General features: G+C 41.0%; 1 protein-coding gene across 1 annotated transcript in view; it reads left to right on the top strand.

The window, feature by feature from the left end:
- ARHGAP42 (Rho GTPase activating protein 42) overlaps positions 1-5,394 on the top strand; it is a 167,928-nt gene extending 162,534 nt beyond the window's left edge. The window contains exon 24 of the mRNA XM_069808326.1: positions 31-5,394. Within this exon, the coding sequence (XP_069664427.1) occupies positions 31-119 (89 nt within the window). The 3' untranslated portion in view covers positions 120-5,394. The remainder of the gene's footprint in view (positions 1-30) is intronic.
- The last annotated feature ends 13,132 nt before the right edge of the window (positions 5,395-18,526 follow it).

Genomic DNA, 18,526 nt, shown 5'->3' with positions numbered 1-18,526 from the left:
TTTTTTTTTTGTCTGGCTGTTTTTTTGCAGTGTATCCATCAGTGGAACCAGGCTGGTTAAAAGCAACTTATGAAGGCAAAACAGGACTCGTTCCTGAGAATTATGTTGTCTTCCTCTAGTAATCTTTAGTGGACAGCAATATCTTCATGGTATCCATGGAAACAAATAATAAGCACTATGATTTTTATCTGACACAGATATGGGATCAGCCCGTTAGCTGAGTGGTAGATTTCCTTCAGATACTGCAGCTGCAGGTTACACAGCTCCCTATCAACGGAACAGAATGTAATGAAACAGTTAACAGTTTCTGTACTGAAGATGGTACTCTGTTTAAATAACTTCCATTGTTTGCAAAAGGTTGTTCTGTTCTTCTTTTATGGGTAAGGAACACTAGAGCAATAAAATCAAAAAAGTTGCTATTTAGCTGCAGACTTTCAGGTCCTAGAATGTTGCTCACAGAAGTGTGAAATTTAGAGGCAACGCACTCTATGACATTTCTTGCAATCTGTGATTTTTAATATGGAAAATTGTAATTTTTTTCATAATGTAAGTAATGCTTCTATTGTGATCTGAATTCTCTCTTAAAAACTTGATTATAAAATTAGTCCTAATCATTTCAAATAAGAAATGAGTTTTCCGTAAGTCAGAAGTTTGAACTTGTTAGTCATTGAGATTACAATATGGTATAGAATTTATGCAACTGATAATAAAATCAGTTTATACACTGCCTGAGCAGTAAGTGCTCATTGAAAATGTGATATGTTTAATGAATGTTTCATTCAAATACTTCTTAGATTTATTTCCTTCTTTCTGTATCAGTATAGATAATATTAACAACTTTTATTTCTATGATACCCTTCATCTAGAAGATATTCTCGGTGTATCTCAGATCAACATCTGTAGAAAACAAGGAGATGCTGCATCTGGAATGATTGGTAGTCATGTGAAGTGAGTAGTGAAAAACAGCAGTATGTTTTGAAACCCGAGATAAATTGTAACAGAGTCCTTTTCCAACTTTTTCCATTGCAAGTAAGACAAATGGCCTGTGAAGTAGCTAATTTTATAAGCTATGAATGCTGAAAGCTCCATGTAGCAAAAAGTATTTAGTATTATTTCTCCTGAATTCTGCTGAACTATTTGACAAAGATTTCTCCCCTTCCGCAGAATAAAAACCCCTTGCTTTTCAAAGGTTTTGGAAAGACCCTTTGATTGCTCCTGGTAGGACTGAAAAAAAAGAAAAAAACAAAAACAAAAAAAACAACCCTAAAAAAAAGCCCAAAACCATAAGCAGCTTTCTCTATCTGAGCATCTTTCTTGTACACCTTGAGGGAAAACATGAACTACTTGCTTGGCTACGTACCGTGCCCGACTGAAAACCAAGATATTTAAGCTCCATATTAGTAATTCTTCAGCATTAGTGCTACAGAAAGGATTCACTGTTTCATAGACGTCTCAAGACTTAGTTCTTTCTTCAGTAACAGAAATCAATACATAAATCTTCTGTTGATTTCTAAGTTGTACGCTGCTTCCAGAAAGTTTAAGGAATAACTTCTGTTAGGACTAAAAACGTCAGTAATCTTTTAATTGCTTCTTTTTTCTTTCCATAGCCTTTTTTTGTTTAAATTAGAAAATAAGATTTATTACCAACATAAAGAAGCACATCAGAAACTTCTTTACTTGTATGTCGTGCATGATTTCTGCAGAACAATTTGTGTTGGAATTCAGGCTGGTGGCAAAAGCCTGCAGGATCCTTCTCCTCACTAATGAAAGTATCAAGTGGTGATCAGGGAAGGAGAGAGGCTGGAAGAGCATTCTCCCCAAAATGGTCTAGCTTTCCAGAGGGGCAGTCTGGGTACGACTGACTGCAGGCAGTTGAGAACAGACCCCTTGAATTAGTGACTGGGCGATCTGGGTTCTTTCTTCACTCTAAACAGTTTCATTAAGTCCCAAATCATGTTTCACTTCACCTTAAGACCAGACTGTGCTCAGTGCATTGTGATGAAGGGTTGTTCCAGACATTGTCACAGGCAGTGTGTGCTCATCTAATTTGCCCAGAGCACATGTGAAAGGAAGTGAAGAGAAGGTCTTTTCTCATCAGATCGAGCCTTTCTTAGTTTTAAGGCAAGCCAAGTTTTCTTATTGTAAGCTATGCCTGAAACTGCCATTGCCCTGAGATCAACATGGTTATGGTTGTGTTTTTGCTGTATTTCACAATCCAAAAATTGCAGGCTGTCAGAAGGCTTACCTCTGCTGACCTTCCCAGGAGAAGTCCTGCTGCAGGCAAAAAGAAGCAGAAAGGGAGGCAAAGCTTTGAGCAGAGGCTGGAGGCCTCACCCAGGCAGAGAAATGCAGTGGTCTGGGGAAAAACCCCAACTTCTATCTATTGCACCGGGGCCAGTGGCAACTGTTCAACTGTGTTGAACATCCTTTGGTGACCTCTTACACCTCTTGGGAGCAATTTAGTTGTTGTGAAATTCTTGAGGAATGGGGAAATAGAAAATGCTTGCTCTTACTTGCTTTGCTTTAGGCTGGTTGAAAAAGTAGGGGAAAAAAGCTATCCTTAGGTAGTCTCACAGCCTGTGTATATGTCTGGCTATTCTCCAATATCATGTTTTGAAACCAGCTGATCTGAGTACAAGCTAGAGGACTCAAAAGATGCCAAGTTCATTAAAAATTTTGTAAAAATGCAACGTTCAGTTACAGATTAAGCAAGTAGAGCCTGTAAGTGTTGAGGGAAAGGTTGTAGAAAGACCTGGAGGAATCCCTGTGGAGGAGGGTATTTTGTCTGTTCCCATGCATTCATCTCCCATTAGACACAAAATTGAGTTGCAGGAGACAACTTCATAAAAACTGGATCCTATTCATTCTGCTGCTCACAAAACAAATCTGTATTTTCCTCTGTAAGACTCTGCACTTTTTCTGGCCCTTCTTGTGAACCAACCACGATGATCACATAAATAATTTTAAAGTAGCTTAGCTTTAAAATGGCATTTCCGTCTGAAAAAGGTTATGCCCATTCTTAATTATAGTTAACCACTCACTCTCACTGAGTAGGTTTTTCATTTTTTGAAATATTTTATGGTTTTTCTTTTCCACTCTTCTGCAGTACATACCAAGCACTTTCTGTATAACCTCACTGCTGGGTTGTGAATGCCCCAGCTCTTCCCTGACTTTCCAGGAAGGAGTTTTATCTCCATAAGAAGCTGTACAATGAACTAGAAAGTTAAGTAACTAGGTTTTCAAAGACTGAAATGGGGGAGAGGGCAGCACCAAAGCTTGTCTAGTGATGATACTCTCAGGCCTGACCAAAAATCCCTTCTGATAATTGCAAAGGATCAGAAATCCATATAACATTTACATGAAGATATACTATCTTGATAGTCCCTTACCAGAAAACTAGGCAAGCAGAACTAAATTAGTTCATAGTATTGATTTACTGGTTTTTATGAAAGTCAGATTCACTCTACAAGCAAAGTTTGCGCAATTTTTTTATTATAATTATTATTATGCTTCCTAAAAGGATGCAGCAGTTTTTTTCAAAATATCACTGTAGAACTCAAGGTAGATGACATGTTGTGATTGCTGTTTATCTTGTGGAAATAATGTCTGTACCCACAACTTATGTAATTAGCCATGCTTTTTGTTAAACCTTTTGATACATGTTGGAGCACAACATGAATCAAATTAATAGTGTGAAGGACTGATATATTGTATGATAAATATGTAAAGTATATTAATATTTTATATTCACACTTTTTATTAATGATGATAAAGATGAAAAATTATTTTTGGTGTAATTCCTATGAGTTCAGTATTAAAATGTCCTCGCCATATTTTGGCATTTAGAGTTATATGTAACAAAACTCTTAAATTAAACCATAGCTATCACTTATGTCCCTAACTAATCTATGAAGTTCATTGTTTGATTATTTCTGGAAAAAAAAGATGCACAGATTTGCTGATGACCAGCGCTATTCTATGATAGTAATAGTAACTTATTTACCTTTTATATATTTTCTGGTGCTAATCTCTATTCTTTGCCTGTAATTGGATTGAATTGTATTGTGCCTTTAGGAAAGACACATTAGGAGAGGAAAAGTTGCAAAATTCAGCATTTTAGAATAATAATTACAACAACAACAAAAAACACTGTATGGCAGTAATTGGATGGGTTTTGTTACATTTCTCCACTGGTCTATTTTCTACTTAATAAGATTGCATCAGAATAAATAATGAAACTAAAAAGCATATTGTTCTTCATACTCTTTTCCTAAGGCAGCAGTTTATGCAATTTTGGATTGAGCAGCAAAAAGAGAAATCCCAGTAGGGGAGCACATCCTCCAGACTGCGGTGGATCTTCTCCACTGATGGAAACTCTCAAAGCTCTAGTGAAGTCACAGACAGACCCTTGGCAATTTATTGTGAGGGTTTGCTGGCCAGAAGCCCCCAGAAAGTAAATGGAATATTTTGTTAATGGGGTAATATATGATATGGCTTGGCATTATCCTTTCTTTCAGCAGAGTGCCCTATATGAATCATTCAATTACCAGAGATCAAGCTATAAGAAATGTTCAATCTCGCTCTCTGTGGTCACACAGCCCTGACAGCTTCTGCTGCCGTGGCCCTTCCAGTTACTGCTCATGCTAAAGTCAGACTGTTGATCAGGCTGTTTCAGAACAAGTTGGGTGGTCTCTTTTTTTGGCTAAGATATTGCATGGGCTTTGGGAGTTTGCTTTGTTTTGTTTTAATAAGGTGCTTGGTATTCAAACAGCTACTAATTCAATGTTGTAATTCAGTCACTGAAGATCATAGCATTGTTTTTCTTGTCCTGTATGTGGCAGTATTTAATAAGCCATTGGTTTATCCTTGTTATTATAAGTATAGAGAATGGTGCTTCAACCCTTGGATGTCTCAGCTGAAAGCTATTCTGCACCTGAGCTTTTTGCAAGTGTTTTATTGGGATTGTCATTAAAGTTCTGGCACTAAACATAGCACCATGATCTCAGCACTACAAGAGTTTCTGTTACAGCAAAAGGCAAAGCAGCTGAACGGGGCACATGGATAGTTTCAATTTTCAATCATATTTATAACAATTTTGGAGGTATTAGAGTTTATAGAGGTTACTTTAGATACTATATGGTATTTTAATAGGAAAGTATATACAATCAATAACTATATGTATTTAATAAAGTCCTACTAAATTATCTTATTGAACTCTCTGTTTATTTTGTAGTGTGGTTTCAATAATTATCTGCACTCTGTATATATCTACATGTAAATAACTGGCATGACATGCATAAGCTGACTTGCAGACATAATTCTATGTTGTACTTTACACTGTATTTCAAAAATTTGAAAAAATGTTTTTCAGAATAAAAAGCCTTTCTACACAAACTGGTTTCTTTACTATTTTTAAATTTGGGCTCTGGTTCAGCCTTTTCTTTTTTACCAAGTAATAACACTTTTGTGCTACTTCCATCCGTACCTGCGTTTTTGAGTGACATTTCACCAATGAGGATGCTTTACGTAGAGGACGTTGCTCCTAACGTTGAGCAATGGGCAAGTGTATGAATACTAGACAATAGTACGTCACCTGCTGTCCTGGTCTCGTGGAAGTCTCTGAGGATGTGGCTTTTGAGGAAAAGAAAATGACAGCTTTGGATGTTGGGTAACAAGAAGCACCACCCTGGTATAACAAAACATCGTAGGTGAGGTCTTTGCCTCTGAAAATCAGCGGGTGGGCGGCTCGCCGGGAGGGGGTAGGTGACCCGGTTCCAGCAGCGCTGCCCGCGAGCGAAGTGACGCGAGCGGAGTGGTTTCTGCAAGTTCCCTTGCGTCCCTTTCCCAGCAGTTCTCCAGGGCTTTCCGCCTCAGGCGCCCGCAGCTTTTCTCGCCCTCGGGAGGGAGTTATGTCCATCCACAACTGTGCCCAAGGCAAGGGGAGCTGCGAGGCGGCCTGCCTCGCCTTTCTCCTGAAGGAGAACCCCCTGAAACAATCAGGCTTTATTACGGTGCTCGCTAAAAATGACTACGTTTCTTAGACGAGGAAGATCAGACGGGCCAGCTGACGGACTCCTTCCCTTGCCCGGTGCGGTCAGGCGTCAGTAGTGCAGAAAACCGCCGCACCCGGCCCGGGGAAGGGGCGTCCTGCTGCGGCAGGCCCGGCCGCCTGCCCTGGGCACACAGGGGCTGCCGCTGGCTCCCGCCGGCCTCCCCTCGGGCCTGCAGGCCCGGGCCGCCCCGAGCCTCCCTGGGCCGCCTCCCCCGCGCAGGGGACGCCTGCCTCGGGCACGGGGGCTGCTCGGGGGAGCTGCCCAGGTAGAACCGAAAACACAACATAAACGCCCCGGCCGTAGACAAAAATGAGAGTCGGAGCAGCGAAACAGCACAGAGCAGGCAGAGGAACAGTCTTTCCCTCGCGTTGCTTTCTAACAACTGCTCCGAGGTGAAACTTAATCGGGCTTCACAGCTCTCTCCCGCCTGAAGATTTTGGAGATAAGGAGTCTGCTCCGGCGATCAAGAAGTCACCTGCGCCTCGCTGAGGTCCTAGCATCCCGCGCAGCACGGGGCCGGGAGAAGGAAAGATGCCCCTTCCCGGGGACCGAGGGACGCAACGGGGCTGGCGAAGCCGCTTCTGGCTGTGTTAGCTCTGACGGAAAAGCCTGAGAAGGAGAGGGGCTGCGACAGGTGGGGTAGAGCTGAGCTGTAACTTACTTAAAGCTTACTGAACTACCCCTCAGGTAGGGCGTAACAATTAGGATATAAGCTGTCACCCAGGGGAAACGGCTGTGACTGACCCTGCCACCACCACTCAGTCCCTGAAGGGCTCCCCGGCACCACAGGGACTTTCGGAAAGAAGGTAAGTGCGGGGCCAGCAGCACAGCTGGGTGCGGGTACCGGGAGGTGCCCGACCTGCCCCGCTGCTCGCTTGTGCCCAGCAGGTTGGGAGTAGATCTGTCAGCCTGCACCCATACCCGTATCGGCCGGCGCTGTGACAGCTCGGGCTGGGGCCAGCACTTACGGCTTGATCCATCTCTGCTCCTGCTGAGGACCATGAAAGCACGCATGGTAAGAGCTGCTGCAGATGCCCGGCTCTGCACTACGAGGAAACAAAGAATACGTGTGTTTTGATAGTTCGCCAAAAATGATAGCTCATCACTGGTTTCGTGTTAAAAATCTGAAACAAAATGGTTGGTTGTTAGAGTTTTCTGCCCTTTCCCATGGGGATGCAGGCTCCTTGGCTTTCAGATCCTCTAATCTGCAGGCGTGAACACAAACCACAGCCTAGTTTGGGGTCGAGACTAAGCCCTAAAATAGATCTCATCACTCATTTTCCCAGTGTCTATAGGGCCATTTTACTTGGCGTCATGGAGTAACTAAGATTTTTCTCTATTTCTGGGAAACAAATGTTCTGGCTTGCTATATTTTGACATTTCAGCGAGTATTTAAATGCAAAAAGACAAATTCCTGTTAACACATTACTGCATTGCCACCAAATTGAAAACTTCCAAGCAATGAGACACCTGTGTTTCTTACCAGAAAGAGTTAAGAGAGATTTCATTATTTGGTTGCATTAAGGCATCTTACAGCACATGATTCTCACATGTTTGGAAAAATGGACCTCCCGCTCTGCAGGCTTTATTGCTTGCTAAGCTTACAATGTGGACTAAGTGACTTGTGGAATAATTATGGTATAAAATGGGTGCTTGTGTGAGCCACGGCGGTGGGGAGTCCCTGCAGCACTCGGCCGAGGGGAGGTGGGATGCGAGCGGGGGGTCTGCAGCCGTGCTGGCTGTGCCTCCTGTGAAGCCACACCTGCCATAGCCCCCCCCACATGCTCATACAGAGGAGAAATTCCAGTGAACCAAGGAAATGGCATAGGTGTAGATTGAGCAGGCTGCAAATTCAGTTCAGGTTCCAGTTGCGAATGTTTTCTCATTAATTGGGCGTGATTCATTCCTTCAAAACCCACCTGCCTTTCTAACACAAACACTATGCTTATTAAACACGGTAAATAAGGTAGTTGCACTTTTGTCTTTTAAAATTTTCACATTTGTAAAGCTTTTCCTGTGTAATTTGGATTAATCACTGATACGGAAAGAAAGTATTGAAAGGTATTCTTGGCTTTTTTTGCAATGGTTGGCTGCTTTTCTATTGTATTTATGGCAACAAGCTCAAAAGCTGAACTAACCTAGAGCAAGTGCCTTTGCCAAAGATCATGGTGTGCTTTTTTAATGTAAACATGCAGGGATTCATGGGAACATTGAGTGACCTCCACAGCCAGTACAGAAAGGAGTCTTAATTCACGTGAAAGTACTTTGGTAATTGGAATACATCTTTCTGCCAGTATAATTGAGGAGCTGATTAGTTAGACTTAGCATGAGTGTATTTCATTTAAAATTACTGTTAATGGCTCTCGGGTGCCCTTAGAAGGGATTAGAGTCCCATCTGAATGAAAAACATTAGCGATTTATTTTTGTTGATGGTTGCTTTTGTCTTCCTACAAAAAAAACACGTTCAAAGGAAAACATGCAGCTTATCTGCATTTGGGGTATTTTCAAGCCACGCTTTGAAATGGCACGCTTCGTGCTATGACAGCCACGAGCTCCGTCCCCCCCAGCAGGCAAGGGGGCTGAGAGGGGTGGTGGACTTAGCCCCTGGTGGACTTGGGGGGGCTGGATGGAGGGCGTGCAGTGTGTCCAGCACAGCACATCTTGGAGTGGGAGCCACGGGCTCCAACCAAGTTCATTTGGGGGCTCTGTAGTCCAGATGTGACCATATGCCCACGGCATTGCTGGGGAAATGTCAGCATGCTCCGTAAGCAGGTGAGATGATAACTGCGCGGTGGGAAGCCCCATGAGAAACCTTTCAGAGGACAATTCACAGACCTGGGCGGAAGAAAGACAAGAAACTTGAGCTTGATCAATCTATAGAGTGTTCCTCCAAATAAATTAAGTGGTGTACAGGATACAACTCGTTCCTAGAATGAAATAAATGTTGTTTGCAAGGGCCTCACAAGAAGATAACAAAGATTAGGGTTTCAGTGTGCCTGAGCTGGGAAGCTGAGCGCAAAGCACTGGAAACGGAGGCTGTGAAAGCAGTGATGACTGAGTCCTGAATTACCACAAAACAAGCAGGATGCCTATCAGCAGAGAAAATCCACAAAAAAACCCGCATCTGGGGTATCAGGCTGCACCCTCCAGGGACATCTGAAAGAAGCAGGTAGATAGCAGAAGACCTCAGAGAGATTTAGGTGCAAACAAATTGTGTTGGGCAGTGGTGATGCAAATATATCCTTACATAAAGCCACAGCTTAAATAGTCACATTGAGTTTGTTATTTCCTGCTGTTGCTGTTGGTTGAGGCATGCTTGTGTCTGGTCCTGAAAAGTGCCGTTTCTTTTCTGTAATTATGACAACTTGTGCCTGCCTTGGATGGGAAAAATGGTCATTTTGCACAATGATGTCCTGCCTCCTCTGTTACAGGCTCAGTATAAGGTATCTCCCCAGGCCCTTCCTTGAGAAAAGTGCAGTGAATGCCATGTAAGTGTTTCACCCAGCTTCCAGATGTGATTTGTAACACTGTTTTGTTTTGGAATAGGTCCTCCTCTCTGCCCTCCCTATCCCCCTGTAGCTCAGACGATGCAAAACAAACAAGCATAATTAATTTTACCTTCAGAGCAACCAAGTTGTACAAAGAGGTTCAGGTTCTGCCACTGCAGAAGCCTTTCCTTAATAATTTTTTCTCATCTTTCTTTAAATGATCCCTTGAAACATTTCCTGACTAAATGAACTGGGAAGCCAAATGTCCAGATAGCTGTAAGTGCATCAGCATGAGAAACTCAGGTGAATATTGTTGTGGCTTTTTAGCTAATGCAATTAGCTTTGCTGGATAGTTGTTATCCTGAGGGAAAATCAAGAAAGAATGTTTCTTTATCACAGTGTTATTTGTGTGCACCTGTCATAAACAGCTCCTCTCCTGAATACAGCAGGAACAAACAGCTCTTCGCTTTTCACAATTTTCAAGGCACTCTTTCGGGTCAGCCTTCCCCTGTAGCATGCATGACATTTGAGTAAAACAGTGGTAACACAAAACCCATCACAGCACAGTGGGTGATTTAGGACAGTGGACCTCCTCTTCACATTACCTCAGCCTTGGCTCATTTTGGTGCTTTCTCCAGTGCTGCAGCATCTTCATTATTGACACAGATGAAAGGAAATAATGGTTTCATCTGACTTACTGCATGGCAGGATCTCTGACACCGCTTATTTCTTCCACTTAGCTAATCACAAAATAGCAGGGCTGTCTTCCCTGTGAGCAGCAGATGATTATTGCATGAACTCATTAGTATGTTGAAGTGGAAGTTCACCTGCACTGTGCAGAGATGAGTCAGTCTCCCTAGCATCTGTATCATTACGGAGTCTGAGATGTTACAATGAAAAAATACCTCATTTAGGCAGGCTGCTACTAGCTAAAGGTTAAAGCAAAAATTTCTACCTCAAAGGGCTTAAACATCTCATTTCAAATAATGCATAATCTTATTTTACTCTTTATACCCTTCCATTACCATGTCTGTTAAAAAACCAAAACCATTTTTGAGCAAGAGATACGCATTGAGACTGAATTTGGACGTAGCATATATATACGAAGTCATTCCACTCAATCCAGAGGAACATCATTGCATAAGTAAATAATTGGGGACTAAATAAAGGTACCAGTGCAGCTCTGCTCAACTGAATGCATATTTAAGTAGGAGCACAGTCTTAAACTCTGACACCTTGTAGTTCTTCAGTGTCTCAAAAACTCTTTATTTTCTTCTGTGTGCTAGCTGCTAATAGAACTTCCACTTTAAAGAAATCCATGTATTTTTGTATTGACCAAATGCCTGCCACTATAGTTTAATACTGCATGGAATGTTTTAAAACTAAATTAATTTGGAAAAAATCATCTATGTGGTAAATCCTGGCCCTGTCAAACTGTTCATGATGTATGCATGGAGTACTGATAATGCCAAGAGATCAATTCACAAGAACGAGGACATTCAGAAATGAACCTGAAACATCATTTTAAAGAAGTCCTGTATTCTGTGGAAAAGTATTGCTGTTGTTGGCACAGTTAATGCTTCTCTGAGAGCACATTGACATTACAGTGCATCCTCAGCAAGGGGTGACATCCAAACCATGGGGCCAGACCTGAATTACTACTGCTCCCTTAAAATGGGAGGGGAGAGAGGTGGTCTCTCCCGTGGCAGGAGAACACATCGTGCCGTCCTGCCTGGCGCCTGTGTCCCTCGTCAGGGCGCGAGTCCCGCTCCTTGCCCATTGCACACCACATCAGAAGGCAGCGGGGTGGGAAGCGGGATGTGTTAAGGATGCGGAAAAGATCACCTGAGTGCTGGAGTCTGTTCCTCAAAAGCCAGAGGTGATGTGCCCTGTTGGTGCAGCCAAAAAAGGTTTGCACCAGGCCAGTCAATGACTCCTCTGTGCCCTGGCAACAGGGAAAGAGCCTTCGCCCCTGTGACTGGAGATTGCAGGGTGGGCGGCATCCATCCTGCAGCGCGCTGCATCTTACACCTGATGCAGGAGTCAGATCTGACAGCGTCCGCTTTTGGCAGGGGAGAACTCCAGTTCTCGGCACAGACATGGCAGTGAGCTCACGGACAGCCTCTGTAAGGTCTAGGGACAATTTACTCTCAAAACCTGGCTATAGAATATATGTAAATAAATCATTATACCCAATGTGTAGTCTGCTGTGCTAGTTGGGTCTCAGATATATTTTTTCTGACATGGAGAGGCAGCACAGTGCCACGGCCTCTGCTCCCACATCAGCACCTGCGGCTAGTGCTGCTGTGCATGCACCTACTGCAATGCAGGTCATACTTTTCACTAAAATTTTCCTTTGTGTGTATTTATGCCAAAAGATCAGGAATGCATTGTAACTTATTTTTCTGTTTTTATATACTAGTAGTTTGACAGTTCATAGTTTTTATTAAAAACACTACCTTCCACATAAGTAAAAAAGGAGAAAATATTGTCTCCCGTTTTTTCATTCAGCCTCGTAGAGGGTTTGAATTGAAAACAAAATGGAAAATAATTCCCCCCCTCCGCCATAGGTTTAAATTCAATAAATAAGCAGTGTGTGTTGCCTCTAACCTGGAGCTGCTGAAGTAATCAAACTGCAATTAGCCTCCCGGCTGCTGCTCTGTAGGACTGCAAGCACAAGTGGCTCCACCAGCCCGGTACTGGCGACTGCGGATCCATGTCCAGTTACAGCATGGTGCTGTTCTGTAGCCTTACTTTCCATCCAGTGGTAACAGAAGACTTACTTAAACACTTCTCATACTACTGCAAAGTAAGCACATCTCCAATTTATTGGGCATGACACAATGTAGCCAGACAACACCTTTACAAAAATACTTGAAAGATGTACAAATATATAGATGCAAGTTCCTCTTCACAAAAGGAAAATACAGAAATCTTACACAAGTCTCTTCTTTTTCAAAAAAATAAAAACAATAGCAACAAACCGTAAATTATATCCATCATGGTCTTGAATGTTAAATACAGAAATACTAACATCAGTCCAAAAACGTCTCAAAGTTAAGGATTATTTGGCTTTCTACAGAATTTTCCATCGAGGATTACAAAGCCTCAACAAAGTGCTAATGCATTACACATCCAAGTAATCCCTGGGAAAGAAAGTGTGTTGAAGGCAGGGGAGGGAGGGGAGAACAAACATTTTACAAATAAGGGAACTGGGATGCAGAGGTTGTGTGAAATTCAGAAACTGCACGAGATCATGTATTGCAAGAGCCCCCAGCCTGGTTTTTAACCCTTAGGTTGTGCTTTTCTCTGTCATGTAATTTTTCTTAAAATTAATGGCTATCTTCAGGGAACGCTTTAAGGATACTTTAAATGAAAATCTTCCTAAAGTACTATTTTCAGAAGTTCAGAGGTTTGGGTTTTTATTTTTTTTTAATGTCAGATAGCCTTGCTTTGTGAGCAGACAAATAAGACACATGAGCTGTATTACAAAGCTTGAGAAAGAGTAGCCATTTCTGTCTGCCAGTAAAATATAAGCTGGCTGTAGCCATCACTATAAACCACATATAACAGCAAATCCAATGCAGATGCTTTTGTGTAAAATTATTGTAAGAAGTGAATTGGCCAGTGCACAATATGACTCTATTTTAAGCTGAGCTTTGGGATACAAAACTTCCAATTAAATTTTTAAGTGAAAAGCCTTGTCAACCTCAGCTGGCCAGCCCGTGATGTGCGGTGATGACAGTCCCAGAAGATGATATTCTTATCCCTTGTGTGTAATGCCATCATGATAGACCCCGTGGGGCCACGGCTGCCACACCCTGACTCCTTGGGCATTTCAAGTAATCTGAAACTTTATCAGATTCTGCTGTCACATTTCTTCTGTTTAATAGTGCATCTTTTTTGTCAAGTGTGTTGTACTTTGTCTATAAAAGAATATGCTTACATGGACCAGCAAAATCCACCTTTTACTGTTACAAATGGTGCTGGGACCTGGGAAAACAGTTGGGAACACATTAATTGCTCTATGGATATCTTTGTCACTATTCTGGAAAGGAAATACCACATTTCAGATGATACAACATCTCCAAATATTTCTAACAAAAGGAAGGTTTCTATCTGTAACAGACAGCCACCCTGACATTTCAGTTCCTTCACTGAACGTTTAAGTTGCAATCCTAACTTTCTCTGAGCTACAGGTGAAAACTCATTCCACTCAAACTGCTTTTGATTCATGATGATGCCTGAAGTGAATTACGATGCTATTTTTATAAATGCATTTATACAAATACTAAGCTGTCCGTGTGCATGCACACACACACACTGGCTCGAGTTGGACGCAGGGTGCTAGTGTAACGGCATCTGCCTGTGTTTCCGTGTGTGTGACCTTAAACTAAGCATTTTGGCTATGCGTGCATGGTGTTCCTTAGCTGTCAGAAGAAGTACTGTGTGAAACACTACTATTTGTAGTGATGGCTTTAACTTTACATTTAGATATGTTTGGTAATAGCTGCAATCAACTGCCTTTTAAACCAATGTGTCTCCATTTAGGGGCATTTATAAAGTTTATGGATTTATGATTTTCAAAGATTATATAAGACTCCTTGGAGCTTCCTTCTTTTGGAAATGAATTAGAGATCCTACTAAACTTTAGTATACAATCAGCCTTATTCAGGCACTATGTAATATAATCATATACTCCTTTGAAACAAAGTTTACTTTTAAAACTGCTCAGTGATTGCAGATCACTGTTTCTTTTTCAAGTACTCTAAGTAAAAGCATTTACACACCTTTCTGAATGCACGCTGCCGTGTATATGTCTGTTTGGTGTTTTCGTAATTCATGCTCTGTATAGCCACAATGGACCTGCCAGAATAAATCAGGTTTTTTGAACAGCACTATGATGAAAACATTGTTCTCAACTGGAAGTATTGCAGCTTAGAGTCTCAGACTGGGCATAAACCAACAATACAGGGTATGAAGTGTAAAAGCATTACTCTGTTTTTATCGAGTACATGAAAAATAGGCATATGTGAAAACTGCACATCCAAGATGGAATGAGCAACTTACAGTGATGTTCATGTAAGTCTCACCTGTGTAACCCAAAGGTCTCTGCACTGGGTCTGTCCAGTTATTTCTGACTTGATGGCAAAGATATTTATTATGCCCACAGTTGTGGAGTTCACTGACGCAGAGTTCTGGATACCTGTCAATTATATATTTCTTTTTCCTCAACATAGAAAAAGACATTTTAGTACTAAACTGGCTGGGTGGGTATTTAAATTGAGCTGTGGGAAAATGCAATAGAGTGAGACTATTTAAATGACACTGTGAGAACTTCCTCACTGAAATGCCTGAATGCTAAATTGGTGGAACTATTGTACCTGCAGAGGTGAAAGGGTAATTTAGTTTTCATGGTCAGAAAAACATGATCTATGACTAAAAGACTTGTGATGGTATTTTTACAATAAGCACACCCCACACTGGCAAGAAACTGAAATCTTGCCAGTTTTAAATGATAGACTAGTATTAAATGAAAGCTCACCCCTCCTGGATATCCTTTATATACTTTAAATACCTTGTACAGAGCACTGTGAGCCCAACCCAGGAAAAAAATGCGAGCAAAAAAATACATCAAAGAAGCAGCACTGCTCGTGTATTTGAAGTTATGCAACTGCTGCATTAGTTCCAGAAGCACTGAAGGATTATTTTCTGAGGACTATATTCTCTTTGAGGTAAACAGCCAGCTAAATTTTAACTTAGTTATTATTATTCATGCAGTCACCTTTTACTGCATGTTTCTGTCCAAGCATCTGAGAAGCTACAGTACCATTCTGCATGCAAATAACGTCAATCTAATAAATTAATAGCATTCATTGAAAAAGAAAACCCTCATAAATTCTAAAACACAAAAATCCTAAAATATGTCTTTTTTTTTTCATCTTCCAAGGGGGAAAAGAGAACTAAATTAAAAACAAACCCTCTGTTCAAGTCAGGTCATCATGACACAAAGCAGTACAAACCAGTAAATCCAGCAATGCTGACAGTCTAGCCTGGCAGTATGCACACAGGCTTTTGAGCCATGGAAAGTTGGGAGGGCTTTGGATATTGGCTCTGCGGCTGCAAGCTGACTTATCGGAAGGAAAGAAAGGTCAGCGTGCCACAAATAGCGTCAGGCAAGAAATGTGAGCTTGGAGCTGCACTGCTGCACGGGTGGAGCGTAGCCCCATCCTCTCCTGCTCTAGGGATAAACTAACCTTAAGTTTTTCTCTACTGTAGAAATAACAAGAAAACATAAATGCAGTGCAGCTCAAGGAACAGCTGGAGCTCAGAACCACCTAAGCTTCAGTTTATTATGCACACATATAACCAGACTATTCCGAAGCGCCATGAAATCAATGGAAAGTTTCTCAGACTACATTTCCCTCTGTCACAGACTAGGTGTTAATGAACCCACATTCCCTCTTCCCTAAAGGCTGGTCAAAACTGTTGATCCAGCTAAGATCTTTGAAAACATAAGCCAAGTGTTTGACCTTTTGTATGTCTTCAAGCACAGCAGGTACAACTGTGAAGCAACTTGGTGGGAAAGAGTAGGACAGCTTGCCGGGGCTAGAGGACTCTTCTCCACGTTGCATTGTCACAGCTCTCCAAGCACAGCTGGGCTGCCACAGCCAGGCACTTCAACCTCCAAAACAGTCTTTAAAAACTATAAATGTGATGCCTCCACAAAGCTGAATAATGACAGTAGAGCTCAAAGGAAACAGTTGACTTCATGGGTTGGTTGGTTTGCTTCACTGACGTACTAGCAGAAGGCAATGCTAAAGGCCTTGGGTCAAAAATACCTAAACTGTACAGAATAGCAGAGGCTTAGCTTCAGGCACAGATTGCATTATTTAGTGTAAGATGAAGAACTTACAGTGATAGCTCAGACAGAAAGTTATATCTGCAATCTGCAGAAGATGGCAAGCCTTCTAATTAGTACAAAAGGTCTCATACCTTTCATATGTAATCAGGCCCATCATAAATGTCAAAACCCAAAAAAGTCCATCTACCAAAACCTCTTATTTCTAGTGTGCACAATGCAACATAAGATCCAGCATTGTTATGCCTTGTTCAGTATATTGAGAAGCACTACAAGATGTTTTAGTTTAACCTATTTGTAAAGCTCAGGTCAAAAAAAACCCTTAATCTTTAAACAAATATTAATGCAGAGAAATACAGACAACTAAAAAGCCTCATGCTCTCTAAAATACTGAAAGAAAAAACTAGTTTGCTGATGGCTCTCTGGACATTGCCACAGCGCTGAAAAGTCACAGTACATGAGATTTCTATAGGGAAGGAAACAATTTTGTGTTTTGATCAGTGTTCATGGTGTCTGTGTAATCCAGAGCAAATGACGGTATCAAAATGGAGCCTAAAGGCAATTTTATTAACTGGGCTCAAAGCTGGAAGTTCTCAAATTAAACTAGTTTGTTCAAACTTCAGACAATCATGTAACAAAGGACTTTGAAATCCATATAGCAGCCACATTTAGCCAAATGTGTTCTGTCTTACGTAGTGAATCTATCGTGACCATGAAGTTCTGGGATTTTTTCCTATGAGTTAGAGATCTTTAAGAAATACAATCTGAAAATGTTTTTAATCTTTGTTATCTATTCCCAAAAGACTTCTTTTCTTGCTTTTTGATTATGCCTTTGAGACAAATATAGAGCATTTCAGACTAATCTGCCATATTTATGGGACATGGTGACATAGCAGCCACTTGGAACCAATTTTAGAGATTGAGTAGAAGGCAGATGTAGGCTGATCCGGAGCATTCCTAAGGCAAACATACTGCCTGCTCCTTTTTCTAATTTCAGAATTAGGGTGTTGAGGAATAATTTTTAGTGTGGGCAGTTTCTGTTAACAGTTTAAACCGTAACATAGACGGTCTGTTTATTCAATGGTAAATCACGTGGCAATGCTTAAACTCCCAAAGAATGCATGAAAATGTTGTTACACAAAAATGGAATGGTTGAAATGGACTTTTTTACTAAGCCCCACTACTACTGAATGCAAATACAAAGAAAAATAAAGAAAACAAAACTTCAATATGTAGAAATAATGAATTCTGTGTTATTTATTAAAACATAATTGCTTTAAGGATCACAGGTAAAAGTCAGATTGTATTGAATATGAAAGAAATTGCTTGTCTCTGGGCACTTAGGCATGACAGACCTAGTCATCTAACACAGAAGTCTGCTTATACCATTTTATCCAGGGCTGCATCTTTGCAGCAACTGTAGTGGGTTTTGTACTAATATGTGGGAATCTCAAAAAAAGGTTTTTATCCCCAGTCGTAATGTAACAACTTCTTGATTTGCTTTAGGAAATGATAAATAGTAAGGATACTTTTAGATCTACCTTTAGTTGTTAGTTGTCCATTATTTCTAGAATCAGGACATAGCTTTTATGAACAAGTAACGTCACGTATACTTTTAATGAGGGGCACCCTGATTTAATCTGAACTTATGTCCCACAGGGCTTTGTTCACGTGACAAGGACATATCTATACAGACCAAGCTACACCCTATCAACAGTAAACTATCACAGGATGGATGCATCCAGCATGTAATGGGGAAGAGCAAAAGCATATGGCCAGCAAGTACCCAAGTAAGACTCACCATTTCCTACACTGTTAGAGAATTTGAGTATCATTTTTAGTGACTGGCAAAATTTGTTGTATTTTAATAAACTCATAAATTCTTCTTGGGCTTTATCCATTTCTCTGTTGTTTGAATATATCAACAATTTACTGCCTTAAATGCATGAGTTGCTTCATATCCATATCAAAGGAACAAACACCACCACATGATAATTTTTCAGTCAAATATTCATTTCCATGGTAAAACATGACAATTTTTTTGAACATATAAAGCTCATTTAGTCCAATTCCTCTTTTACAGTTACCCATTATATACTATATCTATATATGGTATATATAGA

This window comes from Haliaeetus albicilla, chromosome 20 (genome assembly GCF_947461875.1).
Source record: "Haliaeetus albicilla chromosome 20, bHalAlb1.1, whole genome shotgun sequence".
NCBI classification, from domain to species: Eukaryota; Metazoa; Chordata; class Aves; order Accipitriformes; family Accipitridae; genus Haliaeetus; species Haliaeetus albicilla.
The sequence above is the reverse complement of the archived record's forward strand: the minus strand, read 5'-3'. Positions and strand labels throughout refer to the sequence as shown.